The sequence below is a fragment of the Colletotrichum siamense genome (genome assembly GCF_013390195.1).
Source record: "Colletotrichum siamense strain Cg363 chromosome Unknown KSG_Cg363_contig09, whole genome shotgun sequence".
In the NCBI taxonomy this organism is placed as follows: Eukaryota; Fungi; Ascomycota; class Sordariomycetes; order Glomerellales; family Glomerellaceae; genus Colletotrichum; species Colletotrichum siamense.
The window spans coordinates 3,999,246-4,015,630 of record NW_023501022.1 but is presented as its reverse complement, the minus strand read 5'-3'; the positions used below and the strand labels follow the sequence as shown (position 1 = coordinate 4,015,630).

Sequence of the window (16,385 nt, the reverse complement as noted above, 5' to 3'; positions counted from 1 at the left end):
AGGACCGAAGCTCACGTGTGCCCATGCGATCGTTGGCAGAAAACCACGCTAGCATATATCCCGAAGCAAGTGTCCAAGCTAACACGAACCATTTCCCCCCTTACCTGCTTCAAGGCCCAACCCGTCCATCGACCGTCTTAGCCACTGTCAATTAGTACCGCACTCAGCATATTAGGCAAGACTGCTTATGGAATCTCCTGATACGAATTTCCTTTCACCAAAAAAGTCCGCCAGTAAAAGTCGCGAATGTCATGACTGGCGTTCATCTCCTCCTCCAACCAAACAAAGACCGCAAAAACACATATACGCGCCTGAGTCAACCAATCTGATCAAAACATCTGACATCACCATTCCTTTTTCCAAGAGGCGAAGCAATGGCTTACATGTAAACACACACACACATCGCAGATTATGTATATGCAAAATACTCGCATAACACACACGCCGACCTAACGCAGCTTATCTACATCTCAATTTGCCGTTCCTGCCGCCACTGTCTAAGACAGCCGCACACCCCGCACTTTCTTTTCCCTGCCGTTTTCCTCCCCAATGGATGTCTCTGACCCTCATTTCCAGCTCGACTTGGCTTTTTCGTGTGCGGACGATGACACTAACTTCCGTTTTTTGCCTCCGCGCTGTCAACCAGGCTAAGTGATAAGGTCGAACAGACTTAAAGAAAAGAAAAGCCGTTTCTTATGCATCTCAAATTCGTTTTGTTCGGCCTCCTAATTTTAGACGAACCAACGAGCTAGAGATAAGACCCGGAAAGCCGAGACAAGACTAACCTAGGCCCCCCTTCATCGCCTGGGAAGGCCGCCGCCCGGCTACGGCTAGGGCAGTGCCGAGGAGAAAGAAGGAAACTTCGTATTGTACGGATACCCGGCGTCGCGCAGCGCAGTGCAGCGCGAGGCTGCATAGGAAACTCAAGTATGGAGCTTTCGATCCGTGTGTTTTTTCCGACCAAGACACATGCAGAGGTCAGAGAGATGGAAGGTACTGGGGCGATTCCGGACTGATGATGCGCACGACGCGCTGCGGTGTGTCTGTTGGAAAACATTTGCCCCTCGTTCGTTTCTGCGGCCCTTCACTTTTTCGCAGCTAGAAGTAAGGAGTGTGCGGCGGATAGCGTGCCGCGTCGTACGAATGGTACTTGGTTCAGATGGATGGGCACAGTCGCCTGGTGATACCGCAGCGAATAGGACATTGCGAAACTTGGCGGAGTGAGCCCTATGAATGAGCCTCGAGCCGTGGAGCAACGATTAGTCGAGATGCTGACTACCGCGGAGCCTGGCAGGGTCGGGAATTAATTAATCTGAAGAATGATGAATGCAAGGTGTACATGTAGCTAAGATGATTTCACGCAGCGCCAAGATGATAAGCAGACGCTGATTCACATTAATCACAGCAAAGTCGGTGGGGACGATTGTGAGAAACCAGTAAAATGTGTGTAAATGACCATTATCGATTGAACGATTACTGCATCTTTTGAGAATATATGACAGCCAGGAAAATATGGAAGAGTTTTATCCAAACATAGGGCCCTCGCAAATAAACAGGAATGAGAGACGTGCGTGGAGGGGTTGTCATCAATGAAATCGCACGCACAATGCCGCCCGCGCCGGTACCTTCGTCTAACACCTTGCGTGTAACATTACAACACCTTGCTTTGTGCGCCGTGAAACGTCTTTTTTGTGCATTTATGGTTGGTTGACTTTTTTGACTTGCTTTTTTAAGAGTAGTTGACGTACTCCTGGGGAGTAACGGGCCAGGCGTCGACGCCATCCTGGATGATGGCGCTCATGCCACCAGAGATGTGGTTCTGGATGTGGCAGTGGAGAAGCCAGGCGCCCGGGTTGTCTACCTGGTAACGGACAGCCATCCATGTCGATGTGTTGACGGCGTTGGGGGTGGCGAAGCCGTCCCTGCGGGGAGGGTCGACGAAGTTCCATGCTGAGGGCTGGGCGGCAGCAGCCTCCTCGATGGTGTTCCAGGTGAAGTTGCCGCTGCCAGAGGCAAGAAGGAACATCTTGTTGCCGTGCTTGTGGATAGGGTGAGGAGGCTGCGGCGGGCTGCCGGCCTGGAAGACAAAGTCGACCCAGGTGTTGTTGAGGGTGGAAACGAGGGTGGGGTCGACGTCGTTGGCCTGCAGGTTGAAGAGGACGGGCTCGTCAGACTCGTAGTCGGCCGGGAGAAGGAGGGTGTTATTCAGGGCCCAGTAGTAGGAACCGCCCTCAGTGCGCATCTCGAACTTGTGCATGGCCTGAGCCTCGCGGGGGATGGTGATGGGCGGGTAGGGCTTGGCAAGGGCCTGGCGGAAGACGCGAACGGACGAAGAGACGGGCTTGCCGTTGTCGCGGACCCAGGGAGTGGAGGGAACGATTTCAGGCTCGGGCTGGCCCTTCTCACGCCATTGGAGCTTAGCGACACCGCTGAGCATCTGGGTGGCGATGACACTGGCAGAGCGGATGGTGAAGTCGCCCTGCTGCTTGAACTTAACAAGGACAGAGTAGCGGTCGCCGTTGGTGACGGGGATAGCCTCAACTTCCTGGGGAGTAACGTAGGCGCCGTCCATGGCGTACACCCACATGGTGTGGTTGTCGATGGAGAACAGACCAGTGTGGAGGTGGTAGGCTCCGACGAGATCGAAGGCCACCCACTTCTCAGTATCGCAGTTGCTCTTCTCGATCTTGAAGGTTTCGACGCCACCATCACTGGGCTCGCAGCCGTCAAAGACACCAGGAGGGATCTTGCTCAGGTCACCCTGGCCACGAGCGATGACAGCAGCAGGAATGCAGCTGAAGGATGTCAGCAAAGTCAATTAGAGCTGACATGGTAAACTTACGCCTTGTCCGTCATACGGGCACCGGCAACGTTGGCCAGAACATCGCGACGCTCCGGGGTCAGAAGAGCGTCAATCTCCTCGGCACTGCGGCAGGTGACACTGCCCTTACCGTTGAAGAGGAAGGAGTCGTAGCAAGAGAATTGGATGTTGGCGGCAGCGGACAGGTCGTGAACCTCCTCCGAGATCATGTGGCGGTGGTCGGAGAGCAGAAGAGGAACGACCTTCTTCTCGGCCTGCTCCATGGCGTGGATGGCGGCACCGTCGCTAGAGATCTGGCTGAAGGGCTTTTGGTGAGAGGCGGAAGGGTGAATGGTGATAGCGCCGTAGAGACCGTCCTCAATGAGACCCTCCCAATGTGCGTGGTACCAGTAGGCACCATACTGCGTTGCCTTCCATTGGTATTCGAAGCTCTTTCCGGGTTGGATAGCACGCTGGCTGAGGCCGGGGACACCATCAGACCATGGCGTGCCCAACATCTCGATACCTGATCTTGATCAGCCATCAGTTGCACCATATCTTTGCCAGACGGAGACTTACCGTGGTAGTGTACGGTAGTAGGGTAGGGCAGGTTGTTGTTGACCTTAACGGTAACATCGTCGCCCTCGTTGAGCTCCATCCTCGGCGCAGTAAACTGGCCGTTCACCAGAATCATCTTCCTTGCAAATCCATCGGGAGAGGCCGTCTCCCATGTAAGGTTCAACTCGAAACTGCGAGACTCGGCGACGGCACCCAGCGCCAACGCCAGGGTTGGAAGAATATAGCGAAAAACTGACATCTTGAGCAGCTGTAATACGAAAGGAACAGGAACGAGTGAGTGGATAGGATCTCAAGGCTGAGTATCCAGGAAGAATAATGTGCTGGTGTCCTTCTAAACAAATCTCACTGGAGCAGGCGGAGGACGATCATGATATATAGGTAGGAGAGACAGAGGCACTCGCCTCCATCTAGTCCGGCGGCGGCAGCACAAGCCAAGGGTGGGCGATCTGCCGTCCATAGTGGCGCGGTGCTTCGCTTGGGGAGGAATCCGAGTAGGTCGAGGTCACCCCGGCCGCGGCGGACAGGACAAGTGCAGAGTGAGGATGGATGTCAACCCGACCGCAGATCCGACTCGACTGCAGTCTCCCCCCAAGGCTCACAGACCGAGCCGCATCGCCCAATCAGGCCAAGTCATCTCGGCCTTCTAGTCCCGGGAAGGTGTGTATTCTGGGTCAAAGCCATGAACACCTACTCGATGTTAGCCACGTTGTAATCCATCCTGTGCCATCACGATGCGGCGTGGGTTCGTTCTAGTCGCTCCTGTCTCTGCCCCCCCAATCTTCTTTGACTTTCTGGCAAGTTGACCAGCTGGCCGAAAGGTCCGTGGGTTCTTGCAGACGCAGGGCAGCAGCAAGCAGTACATCAAAGTATCGCTGAGAGACACATGGAGGAAGAGGATGCAGCGGCTGAAGTGGATGATGTCAGCACAATCAGAGAAGAACAAAACTGTGATTGGGAGCAAAAAGCAAAAACAGAGGCACAAACTATTAGACGCGGTCGCGAGCCAAACAAACCATCCGCCTCTCCGGAATCCATAACTTCCACGGTTATCAACATCCCAGACGGCGATCATTCCGATATTCGATCTGGCCCCAAGGCAGTAGTGCGTTTGTGAGTCCACAACGGCCACAAGCCAATTATTCGGCCAGGTACAAAGAACCAAACATCGTACAAAGAACAAAAGAGCATTAGATGCCAAGCAGGGGATTGAACCCCTCCAAGTTCAGGCGTCCGGCTCTCAAGTGTGACTTCGAACCACTGTTCGAGTATGGCGCAACGCCAATGCAGCCCGTCCGGCCGCTATGCCGGTTGTAATTTCAAAGGCCCCGGATATCACAATGGTCAGACAAGTGGCTTGAGCTGACTAGCTGTCGTTGAAATTGATCGGGCGCGCGGACCGCTCTAGTACGGCAGTCCACGGCTCGACGAGAGCAGTCTGTCAGCGAATCCGCAGCATTCTTTTGCGCCTTCGCGCCCATCAAAATAGTTCATGCCGAGAAGTTCAAGCGCCACACCATAACGCTCCTCCTGAACCTCGAGCCAGCCCTTTTCAACGTCCATGCCCTCTGCATAACCTGCACCGGTGTTCCGCGTTCTCTATTTGTGTCGACAAATGTCAAGCCCGGCAGCACTGAGGATGCTTCGATTGATGTCTTCCCCAGGCGCGCACGATGCTCAATCTCTGCTGCCAAACCTACCTCTCTTACTCGGTGGCGCGCGTCGGCTAGGAGCCGTCAAGGAGCCATCCGCAGCCACGCAGATGACTCGCCGACTGTTCACCGTAAAACAGGTCTGAGGCTTGTGTGGCCCAGATTCTAGGCAGTTTGATCAGAAAAGGAAGCCGTTGATAGCATACGGGTGGCGATTGAGCAGCGCGCTCGTAGACGAGCTTGGCTTTGTGCCACCAAAAAGCACCATCAGGACAATCGGCTGGTCTCAACTGCAAGCGCCCTAATTGCCACAAAGTTTCCGGTATGTTTGTGTGAGGCTTCCGTATGGCCGGATGTTTCCATAGATGGGAAACATCCGTTGAGTCTCCAGTCTGCCGGGAATCGGGGCCAGGTACCAACCAAGAAGAACGCGTTGCCACGTGCCCGGGCCTTCAACGAGCACTTCGTGCCGCGCAGCTGCATTTGCAGTGCGCTTTCCATCCAATCCCTTGAGAGAAACGCTGTGCTTCCATCTAAGCACCGTACATGATGCGGTCGACTTTACGTACTACATCTAGACTCTGGACGAAGTTGGTGCAGCCCCCATATCGAACGCATCGCGCTCGGCGAAGCACATGGTCTTGGTTGCACCGCCAGCCTGGTACTTCCACATACTCGGGGCCCGTCCGATCGATTTGCCGCCATCTGTTTCTTGCTGTCTTGAGATGACGCGTTCAAATGAGAAGCAATGCATTCGAGATGCTGTCAATGTTTGACATCCATGAGGCGTCTCATTTCACCACAAACTCCTATTGCAGCTGCCTGCAACATCATAGTGTTTGATTCACACGTCCAAAAATTGTCGAAGGCTTTCGATGACACTCTCTTACGGCCGGTTTTGCGCTTATGTGGCTGCCAAGGAGTCCCAGAGCAAGCACTGTTGCATGAAGGCGTACAAGTATCGCCATCGCCTGAATCAGTTTGGGCTTTCGCGATGACCTCTGATGGTTTGTCCGAATATGCCACTCAGCTTCGGACCAAGACAACCCTCAGTGAGATGGCCCTGATCCGAAGGCTGGGCGGGGCCAGACCGTCGTCGATACTCGGGGCGCTCCAGCTGAACAATGCTCTCGACAGACAGCACAAGAATATGCCAAGAAGAAAAACTGCCCGCTTGGTCATCAGCTACGCGCCATCATGTCCACACAGATTTGCACAGAATCGCGGGATGTGGCGCGCAAAACATGCCTCGACGACCACGAGCAGTCAGACTTGGCAGCTGACGTTTGCCTCGAGCTCAAGGACAATGTCGTCCTTTTTGGACAGAGAGCCCGAACGCGGCCACGATGCTATCTCCCCGGACGAAGCTCCGTGTTCCTGGCCTAGATCTATTTGAAAAGGGCGGGCTGGAGTGGCGTTGATTCCCGCCTGGTGGCCGTGCGCACGGAGGGAACCGTTAGGAGGCAGCGAGCACGATCTGAATGTGGGGGACGAACTGCATTTATCGTGCATTGAGTCAATGATACTCTTGGGCTTCAAGCTGATCATCATCTCTGAGCCTCCTGGCCGCTACTTGTGACGACTTCAACGATGTAAGCGGCAAGCCTCACGGTGCCCTTCAACAACTCCCATGCTGTCAACAAGCAGGTTTAGTGAGTCATAAACACCGCAATCCTCTGATTCCTCGACACTCAAAGATTTGCAATTAAGAAATTGAAGGGAAAAGCGGCCTATGCCATGATCATCCGGCCGAAAGACCGCCGAAAGTTGCAGCAGAAAAGACAGAGGCTGGTTGCTGCCAAGATGAAGCGCACCGACAAAATTCGACCCCTCGACGGTTAGGGCGTTAGAATATAAGTCCGCGCGGGCTTTGGTGCGGCACAGAGGATCTAGCGAAGTTGAAATTCCTGCAGGCCATGAGCAGTAACGATGCCTGTGAACTCTTCGCCGTCCATGTGCCCGTATGCATACGCGGGGCCGATGAGGCTGTATCCATGTGAGGATTCGCGGATCACGAAAGGAACGTGGCTGCCGGAGAATATGACAACCAAATCCTCGGGACAAACATCTCTTGGCCCGAGGCCGGGTGTTCCATCTGCGTCCTTGAAGATGAATGGGCGATGCCCCAACACCCTCCAAACCCGACGATATGGCCAAGAAGCCGATGCGATCCAGTCGTCCTGCGCATCGCCGGAGGGGGGTCTCGCCATCCCGGTAAGAACTTCGTAAGCCTCTGGATATCCGTCTTCCGGCTTTGCGCGGCCCACAAGACCCATATCTGTGATCGGTATTCTCCATAGGTTCTGGAAGACAACCTTTCGTCTTGGACCATCTTCAAGATTGCGGCAGACGAGGTCTTCAAGCTCCAAGAGCCATTTCTTGCAATCCTTGATGTACGAAGGTGAGTTAGCAGGGGACTCCAACACATTCCCAGTATCCTTAACGCGGCCAACAACAACACCCATGAGGCTGATGCTAGGGCTCTCAAAAGTCGCGTCAAATATTGTCGAAGACCACGTTGTCCCTTTGGATGCGTCGTACATCATTGATCCAGTACTGAAGCCTCCAATGGTTGCAATCATCTTGACAGTCCAGTCAACAGTCCAGCTGTGGAGGCCGGGTGAGAGGGATGTCGGGCGACGGTAGGATAACACATCTGGCCCATGATCTTCGACTAATGCTTTCGTAGTGAAGAACAGCAATTTCTCCAGAGTCATGGCCATTGAATAGTCGACAGGTACCCTCCTTCTATCCCTTTCAGTCAGCAGGCCGAGTAGTCCGTATATTCGATCCCGAGGGTCCGTTGATTGAATGGCGCCACCGGTAGCGGATAAGAATACGGCATTGAAGAGCGATGTCTCCTGTCTCGAGCCATCCTGTATGTTATTCATGTGGCTGAAATGCGCAATCCTGAAGTAGACATCCCTTAGCGCGTTGTAGATGGGCTGATACTTGGGATCGGTATCGACGTAAAGTATCATCCACTCGAAAGCACTCCATGCACTGCGGATTTCTTTCCAATCCTTTGCATGATCGCCGATGACGACATAGGCCTCTTTGGCTAGGAGTGCTTCCTGGATCACCCAAACCCGTGTCCACCATGGACGTTGGAACAGAGTCCATATGTGAGCAAAATTGAAGCTGGTTCCCGAGCACTCAAGAATAGTTTTGACGAAGGCTTGGCAGATGGAAGGCCCGTAGTCAGGACGGGCTTTGAGGTCCTCAAGTGTGCTGCCTAGGAGACTGAGTTGGTGGAGAGCGCTGACGCTGGCATTGTCTTCAGGCCCGAGCCAGATGAGGACTTGGCGCGCGCTGCTGTAGATCCTGCCCATCAACTGCACCTGGTGTGCCTTCTCCTCGTCATCTGCTTGATTGATGCACAATGCATCTATCCAGATTTTGTTGACCTGTGACTTACTGTATTTGGCGAGCCGCTCGAGAGCATAGTACAGATTTTGCGTGACGTCGACGTTCTGACCTTGGAGGAGAATTGAGCGAGTTTGGGTAGCGTCGCCCCAGACATACGAGAGGGCCGTGAAGTCGCGATCGTCGTCCAAACTGTCATGGACAATGGAGCAGCTGATGTGACCATGACTTCCATCGCCATGTTTGATTTCGAGAAGCCGAATATCCCGACTGGCATTCTGCAAAGGCAGGTACTGGTACTGCATGATCGTTGCTGTCTGAGAAACTATGCACAAGATGCCATCAGAAGGATGACCGGCTTTGACGTTCCTGCCAGCCGCCAGGCTGCGAAGTAACGCCGCCACGCAGCCACGCCAAGAGCCACGTCACGCCAGACTTGCTGCAGGGTCGTTTCCTCAATGGCGATTGCCCTCAGCTTCTCTTGCTGCCACTCGCGGCGATTAAGTCTCGCTGATGCAGACCCGTGATTGCCATGGAAATGCGGCTGCCGACTCAGCGACGGTCAAGCCTCTCGAGTCCCGTGTAGAAGATCATCGGATTGGAATGCCCGTCTTTGCTACATCGCCCCCTCGGTTATCTCAGGATGGCCTGCAGATGGGGTCAGCCACAATCCGCCTCTTGGCACCGGCGTCAGTGGAGGATACTTCACGTCTTGAAGGTCGGCTCCATGCTTTCGACGGCCCTCAGGTATTGCTATTTTCAAACACTGCAGAACTGCACTGCCGCCAGTCGATTATGCCCGGCTTCTTGGCGGCACTCGGCGAGAAACGGGGATCGGTGAAGGAAACGCGGTGGCGCCGCTGGGAAGCGGAGGAAATGAGATGTTTCCGACAAGTCTGAGGGTAGATTCCTAGGAGAGAATCGAGAGATTACACACCTGCCGCGCTTGACCCGGGGCAGTTGGGCAGGTCCACTCGCAACCACACCCGCGCCGGTAGGCACGTACGGATTCTCCCGCTCCACTGCCGACTTCTTGATCCGAAATCGATGTAACTTCCTCTTTTGGGAAATGTTGAAGAAGTCTCAAGGGCTGATTGGACTGTGTGAGAAGCCACATGCGAGATGGAGTTATGTGTGATGTACTACTTCTGACGTCCTTTGGCATGACGCTCTGCGGATGCCATCAGCAACCAGGCAGTCTGTAAAGACAAAGAGATGATCAACTTGTGAAGAATGTTCTTGCGTTAATCGAACGAGAATTTTAACCTGTTTTTGCAGGTTGGAACTGGGAGGACCGAATACAGCGTCAACATCCGACTGAGAAATATGGCGGTACAAATGTGCAACGATGGTTGCAAGCCCTGGCACTGCATCAAACTTGGTCATTAATTTCGCGCGTCTATGTTTACTTGAACGACTATGTGAGTCTACTCCTCAAAGGCAGGCACTCAAAAGAGCTGAGGAGATTAGTGCAATGAGGAAGGCTACTATCATAATTAACGCAAGGTAATGATCGAAAGCTTTTGGACGTCAATTTAGCTATCGATTGGAAGGTCTGGAAATTTGCCCTGACCTGTGATGAAGCCCCGACCCTGTTGGACTCTATGATGGAAAAGAGGTAATATTGCTGCTCAACATCAAGGTCAAGACGCATAACCGTGCTTCCACTACCATATGCAACCATTGTTATCACACAAACTCCAATCGTTATGATCAAGGTAATGAGTCCATATCTAGCAGGAACCTTGGGAGCAATACCCGGAAAGAAAGTTCCCTGTGCCCCTGGCTACATCCGTACATACCAGCACCTTGAAGGGTTTAGAAAACTAACGGAGATGTTCAGAGATTTCTTTTAATACTCAAGAGACTTACCACATTCCCCATCAATCTCTTCCCACTTCTTCATCATCCTCTGCTTCATATCTTCATACAAATCAAGCCATGGATACCCAAAACTCCAACTGCAGTGCCGATACCGTCACCAACATGAACGACAATACACCCAACTTCGGGCGCGTTGTGACCAACCGGCGGGCCAAGAACACCGATCCTTATGAAGTAATCGGCTTCGGCCAGTGCGGCTGGGTATACCACCGCAAAGGCAGGAACCACGTCATCAAACTCGCCCGGCAAGGCTACCAAATCGCCCTCGAGACCGACCACACAGCCCACCTCAAAGTGCGCGCCGCCTTTGACTCCCACAAGCCCCCCGTCAACGTCCCCGAACCAATCCGCCTCGCCCCTCCGACGTCTCGCTGGTGGAACAGACACAGCTCCATCCTCCTCGAAGCCCCGCACGACATCTCCCAGAAAACCGTGTGCGCCCTCCTGTCTCAGCGCATCCCCCCCTTGCCAAAGTGCCACCGGGACATCCTCATCGACAACTTCTGCCCCGCGCATAAAAGGCGGGATGTAGCAGCGGACCCGAAGAACGAGACCGCGCTGGCGAGGGTGTACCTCGGACGCCGACGTGTGCCGGGGGCGCCGCTCCCGCCCAACTTCTCCCTGAGGAACTACAACCTCACGCTGGACCAGCTCCAGCAGCTCAACGCGCCCGTGGCGGAATATGCGCGCCAAATGGGCGAGGCGCTTTGTATAATGCACTGGGGCGCCTGGGTTGACGGCTATGGTATCGAATTTGTCCTCGGAGGGCAGCAAAAACCTCCGAAGATGGCGTCCTCTACTAGTACTGGGAAGCAGACATCCGCATCGATGGACATCAACAGCGAGCCATCACTAGCACAGCCGGCGTACGACGCAAACCTAGCACAGCTGTGGGTTCTCGACTTCGATCTCTGTAGTATGTGGGATCGCGAGCGCATGTGCAGGTTTCCGAACGACCTAGTCCAGCAGCTTGTCCGGGCTTTCTTCAAGAACGACCCGTATTACCCGCTGCCCAGTATGAAAGGTGAAGTCGAAGAAGAGCTGTGGTGGGAGTTTAGAGAAGCGTACATGGAACAGGCTCGTAGTATGCAACTGAGGCATCCGTTACCTGGAAGTTTCATCAAAGCTTGTGAGAGGAGGGGGAGTGGGAACCTGGAGATTTGGGAACACGAGTTTTGAAGGGAACCCAGGTCCATGAGAATGTCAATTTTGTTGTGCGAAATACCCCGAGAGCGGTAGAAATTCCAGGCCGTGTGAATAACCATCTAATCGAACGTGTTCCTTTGCTTGTCTGACTGTCTGATATCGACTTATCATTGTCGTGAAGAGCCTCCTCACAGAGAAACATAGACTAGGAGCTGATTCTGTCATGTTACTCGCTGCAAGTATGTCAAATATATATGAGTGGTATTCAGTTTCGGCGATGCAACCATATCCTCTTATCTTGAAAAAGGTCAGTCAATGACGGTCTTCCAACTCGAGTTTCTGTTAGACCATAGACAGAGAACCCGAAATCACCCACATAGTCAATATCAACCACCTCGTTCAAAATAACAACCATGTTGATAATTACCACCTCCCATGAGTCCCTCTACAATACAACACTTCCCATACGGCATCCATACACATCACCACATGGCCCGCGCCCACATCCCCAGAAACTTCAGACGATCAGGACCTCAACGTCTCACTCCCCGGCCCCGGAACCCTTCTCACAGGCCCCACACGCCCTCCGAGTCCCGCCCGACGTGACATCGTCCCATCCGATCACCTCGTCCGCCCGCCCCCGCCGAACTACCCGAAGAGCCCCTCCCCTCCCGCTTCCAAACAAGGGCCAATCCAGTCCCAAAACGTCACAATGACCCTCACACTCCTAGAAGTTCAGAGCTACCAAAAAAAGGCCTCAACCACACGTTATCTTCATCCCATGCCTATATGAAACCCAACACCCGCAAACTCACCCACAGTCTTCTCCAAGGCATCAGAACATCAAGGCCTCTCGTACCGTAGAAGAACCAACCCTCCAAAACCAAATATGCCTTTCCCCTCAAAAGTAGCGCTCGTCACCGGCGCCTCCTCCGGCATAGGCGCCGCCCTCACAGCCCGCCTCATCGCCAACGGCACCTTCGTGATAGCAGTCGCCCGCCGCAAGGACCGGCTCCAGACCCTCCTCGACGCCCACGGCCCGGACAAGGTCGCCGCGGAGCCCTACGACATGACGGACCTCGAAGGAATGCCCGAGTGGGTCAACAAGTTGAGTCCCCGTCCCGTCTCCCCCCTTTCCGTCCCGTCCCGCGTGTCCCCCGCGCACCCGGCGCCGCATACCCGAGCAACACGCGGCCAAACCATCACGATCCTATCACATCAAAAAGCCCACCCCAAACTAACAAAGCCACCTCAAGAATAACAACAACCTACCCGGCCCTGGACACCATAATCCTGAACGCAGGCATCCAGCGCTCAATCGACTTCACCTCCCCCACCTCCATCTCCCTCCCCAACATCACCTCAGAGCTGACGACGAACTACCTCGCCCCCCTCCACCTCATCACCCACTTCCTCCCCCATCTCCAGTCCGTCGCGCCGACCCAGACACACGTCGTCCTCGTCTCCTCCGGCCTCGCCCTCGTCCCCATCCCCCGCTGCCCAAACTACTGCGCCACGAAATCAGCCCTGCACTCCCTCGCCTGGACCCTCCGCACCCAGCTCGCCGCGCACGACGCCTCGTCCCACGTCCGCGTCATTGAGGTTGTCCCCCCCGCCGTGCAGACCGAGCTGCACTCCGTCCAGCCGGACCTTGTCGCCGCGGGGCAGGCTAACTTTGGCATGCCGCTGGAGGAGTTTACGGAGGAGACGTGGACGGCGTTGGAGGAGGGCAAGGAGGATGAGATCATCGTCGGGCCGGCTAAGAATTTTGCGCACGTTGAGACGGACAGGAAGAAAATGTTTGACAAGATGGCTGAGATGTTCAGGAGCGGATCAAAGATTTGAACCTCGATCATCGAGGGCATGTCACTGAAAAGAATTGGGACGGCAAGAGTGGCATTCAATCTGTATTGGGCCAAATGCCTATGCTAACTACACTCCCTGGTCCTGTCAGCAGCCACCATCACCCAGGCTTTCCGGCCTGAAGTAATGAAATGGCTGCTTCGTGGTGCTTGTGATTTTTTTTTCGATCTTGTAAGGACTTGCACGAAGGCTGTAAAGAGAAAACGAAAAGCAAGTGTCTCTCGTCATCCGGGCTTAACGCCTTCCGTCTCAGGAATTCGGCGCATTACCGTCGCGCAGAAACCAAAGTTTCATGTCCAGCGGAGAAAGTAACAAAACCAAGCCTGGCCAACTCTTTCCATACTCCCCTTTCCCTATGGTATATCTTTCTCGGACCGTAGAAACCAAGACTGCACGGAGCCTCTAAGGTGTTGCTCGTCCAAAGCCAAGCGAGGAAGATGAATGACAGACACTCGATACCTCGATGACTTGGCTAAGAATGTAAAAGAAGTGAAAATGTGAATTTGTAGTCAACCAAGCCTCGAATGCTGGAATAAAAGAGCCGCCGGAACCCCCCGTGAATAGGAATAGAACAACATATGATTCGTGAGAAGAGCGCGCCTGACCGTCCAACCCATCATCTAATCCTGCCATCCAAAGGGTTGAGGATCAACCCGCCCCTTGTGCAGGTCGTGAAAAGGAAAGACATTGGGGCGCATAGTCGTCGTAACGTCCAGAAAGCAACAAATCTACGCCAAGATGCCGCTCTTTCTCTTCTCGGCGCTGGTCAAGACCAGCATTGGCGCCTTGCGCTGTCCGTCCGTCACCTCAATACCAGCACGCTGAGCTGAGTTCTTGAAAACACTGGCGAAGCTGTTCTCACCGCTCTCGGCACTGCTGACGCTGTCAACGCTCTTGCGAGCCCTCTGACGAGAGCTCGGGCGGTCAGAGCCGATGGCACCCCAGCTGCCGTTGGTGGACGTCCTTGAGCTGGGAAGAGAGCAATCGATGTCGCCAGCCAAGCTGCCAGATCCACTGTGACCGGAGTCAGATTCGTTGTCGGTGATGGGGGTGCCGGATTCTTCCTCGGCGCTCTCGGAGACGGGGCTCATGCTACCGCTGGAGCTGCCGGTTCCCTTTCTGCGCTCACGTCCCGCGCGGACCAAGTTGTGGACGGCTGAGCGACGCGTGCGAGTGGCAAAGTTCTTGCTTCCCTCGTGCTTGGCGGTAGGCTTAGCCTTGAGCTCCTCAATGGAGGGAGGTCCGCGGGGCTGGCGAACGGGGTGCTCGCCGGCACGTCCCTGGCCGGGTCCATAGCCTCCAGACAAGGGAGTAAGAGGGAAAGAGGCGGTCTTGGGACCAGCGGACTTGGGGGGCTCCTGAGAAGGCGAAAGGGCAGCCTGGTTGTTACCGTTGAGTGCCAAGGACATGACCTTCTTATGGCCACGGCGGAAAGCATTGGCTGACGGAGGAGGCAGAGGGGTTACCTCAGAGGGAGACTCGTAGCGCTTAGGGGGAGTAGCGGTGCGGAACGGGGTGGCGTGGTTCTCGGGAGGGGGCGAAACCTGAACACGGGGGGCTTGCTGCTGCTGCTGCTGCAGTTGCTGGATTTGAAGCTGCTGCTGCTGCTGCAGGGCAGCGTAAACCTGCGCCAACTGAGCCTGTTGGTCATTCTGGCCTTGATCGACGTAGTAGCCCTGCTGACGCGTGACAGGGTCGTAATACGTGTAGACCTGAGGCTGCTGCTGGGCAGCCATGCCACTGAGCATGGACTGCTGAAGGCTCTGGAGCTGTTGCTGTTGTTGGTACATAGCCAGCTGTTGCTGCTGAATCTGCTGCTGAGCACCCTGCAGGTTCAGGCCCTGGAACTGCTGGGCAGCTGCCTGAACGCTCAGGAGCTGCTGCTGCAGGCGCTGCTGTTGCTGAGCAAGGTACATGTTGGTGGCGACAAGTTGAGCGTACAGACTGGGATCCATCTGTTCCTGGTCATCGATAACAATCTCAGGAGGCGCGAGAACCTGCTCAGTGGTGTACTGCTGCTGGTTCGCGTAGGCCTGCTGCTGCTGCTGCTGCTGCTGTTGCTGTTGCTGCTGCAAGAACTGCTGAGCCTGCAATTGCTGAGCCTGCTGCTGAGCCTGTTGCTGGGCTTGCTGCTGGTGCTGACCGTAGCGGGGGAGAGCGGTCTTGGGGCCATTGTAGGAGTTCTGAGCCTGGGCCTGCATGCTGTTGGCGGTTGCGTTTCTGGCAAAAGACTGAGTAGTAGGCGAGGGCGCGTTGTTGTTGACACCGGCAGGGAAGTTGGTAGCAGTCGAAGACTTGGGGGCGGTTCTAAGACCCGCGAGAAGGTGAGATCTGCTGGTGCGAGGAGTGGGAGCGCCGTTGTCGGCATTGCTGGCGGGAGTAGCATTGGAGAGGGAGAGGGGCTTGACAGGCCCGCCGCGGCGAGAGGCAAGACCTCCACCGGGCATGGCCAGGCCGTTAGCCGACGAAAAGTTGTTGGAGTTCATTTGAGCGAGACCGCCTGCGTCCATTGCTCAGATGGGGTATCAATGGAGAGCGAGGAAGTGAGCTGGCGGGAGTGCCGGTGAACGAGTTGTCAAACTCGAAAAGTGTCAAAGAATGTATGGTGGCCTTGCAAACGGCTGGGGCGACCGGGTCGAATTACAAGAAGGATAGTTTGTTGAGGTGCGCAGCGCTGGGCGTCGAGATATATTATGGTACTCGGGTGTTGCGGATGACGTTGATGACAGTGGTGTATCAGACCGATCCAAAGCGGTTTCCGGAGCTGGTCCAGGAAAGAGGCTGCACGTGGGTGTCGGTGTCGGAGTCAAGGTGGACGGAGGAGGGTGCCAAAAAGTTCAAAATCCAAAAATCGGCGGTACTTTGGATGATTGAAGGTGATGTGCGATGCGTTGTTGGGGAATTAGATGGTCGCGTATCGAGCGTCGAGGGCAGGAAAAAAGAATGATCGTAGTGGTCAAGGAGTGGGCGACAATCTGCTGTCGATGGGAAAGAGTAAACGGCGCTGGAGATGTCGGGTGGAAAAGACTTTGCAACGGAAGCGGTTGTGGTCGAGGAGAGGAAGGACCACAAAGAGGAGCCTTCTTTGTTGTTGGGTC

General features: G+C 54.8%; 5 protein-coding genes across 5 annotated transcripts; 2 read left to right on the top strand and 3 right to left on the bottom strand.

Annotated features, from left to right (window-relative positions):
- Positions 1-1,729: 1,729 nt before the first annotated feature.
- Positions 1,730-3,617, bottom strand: abr2-1 (Laccase abr2; the record flags this gene model as incomplete). Its single annotated transcript, XM_036645660.1, has 3 exons — positions 1,730-2,795; positions 2,843-3,326; positions 3,380-3,617. The coding sequence occupies 3 exons, from the start codon at positions 3,615-3,617 to the stop codon at positions 1,730-1,732; spliced, it is 1,788 nt and encodes a 595-aa protein (XP_036490102.1).
- A 3,300-nt stretch (positions 3,618-6,917) lies between these two features.
- het-6-9 (Heterokaryon incompatibility protein 6, OR allele) lies at positions 6,918-8,699 on the bottom strand (the record flags this gene model as incomplete). The annotated part of the gene is made up of 1 exon (XM_036645659.1): positions 6,918-8,699. One exon carries the CDS (start codon positions 8,697-8,699, stop codon positions 6,918-6,920), a length of 1,782 nt encoding a protein of 593 aa, XP_036489102.1.
- Positions 8,700-10,335: 1,636 nt separating this feature from the next.
- Positions 10,336-11,457, top strand: CGCS363_v013809 (uncharacterized protein; the record flags this gene model as incomplete). Its single annotated transcript, XM_036645658.1, has 1 exon — positions 10,336-11,457. One exon carries the CDS (start codon positions 10,336-10,338, stop codon positions 11,455-11,457), a length of 1,122 nt encoding a protein of 373 aa, XP_036489574.1.
- Positions 11,458-12,313: 856 nt separating this feature from the next.
- On the top strand, positions 12,314-13,269 carry dltE-1 (putative oxidoreductase DltE; the record flags this gene model as incomplete). Its single annotated transcript, XM_036645657.1, has 2 exons — positions 12,314-12,519; positions 12,681-13,269. The coding sequence occupies 2 exons, from the start codon at positions 12,314-12,316 to the stop codon at positions 13,267-13,269; spliced, it is 795 nt and encodes a 264-aa protein (XP_036489573.1).
- A 746-nt stretch (positions 13,270-14,015) lies between these two features.
- CGCS363_v013807 (uncharacterized protein) lies at positions 14,016-15,797 on the bottom strand (the record flags this gene model as incomplete). The annotated part of the gene is made up of 1 exon (XM_036645656.1): positions 14,016-15,797. One exon carries the CDS (start codon positions 15,795-15,797, stop codon positions 14,016-14,018), a length of 1,782 nt encoding a protein of 593 aa, XP_036489576.1.
- Between the last annotated feature and the right edge of the window lie 588 nt (positions 15,798-16,385).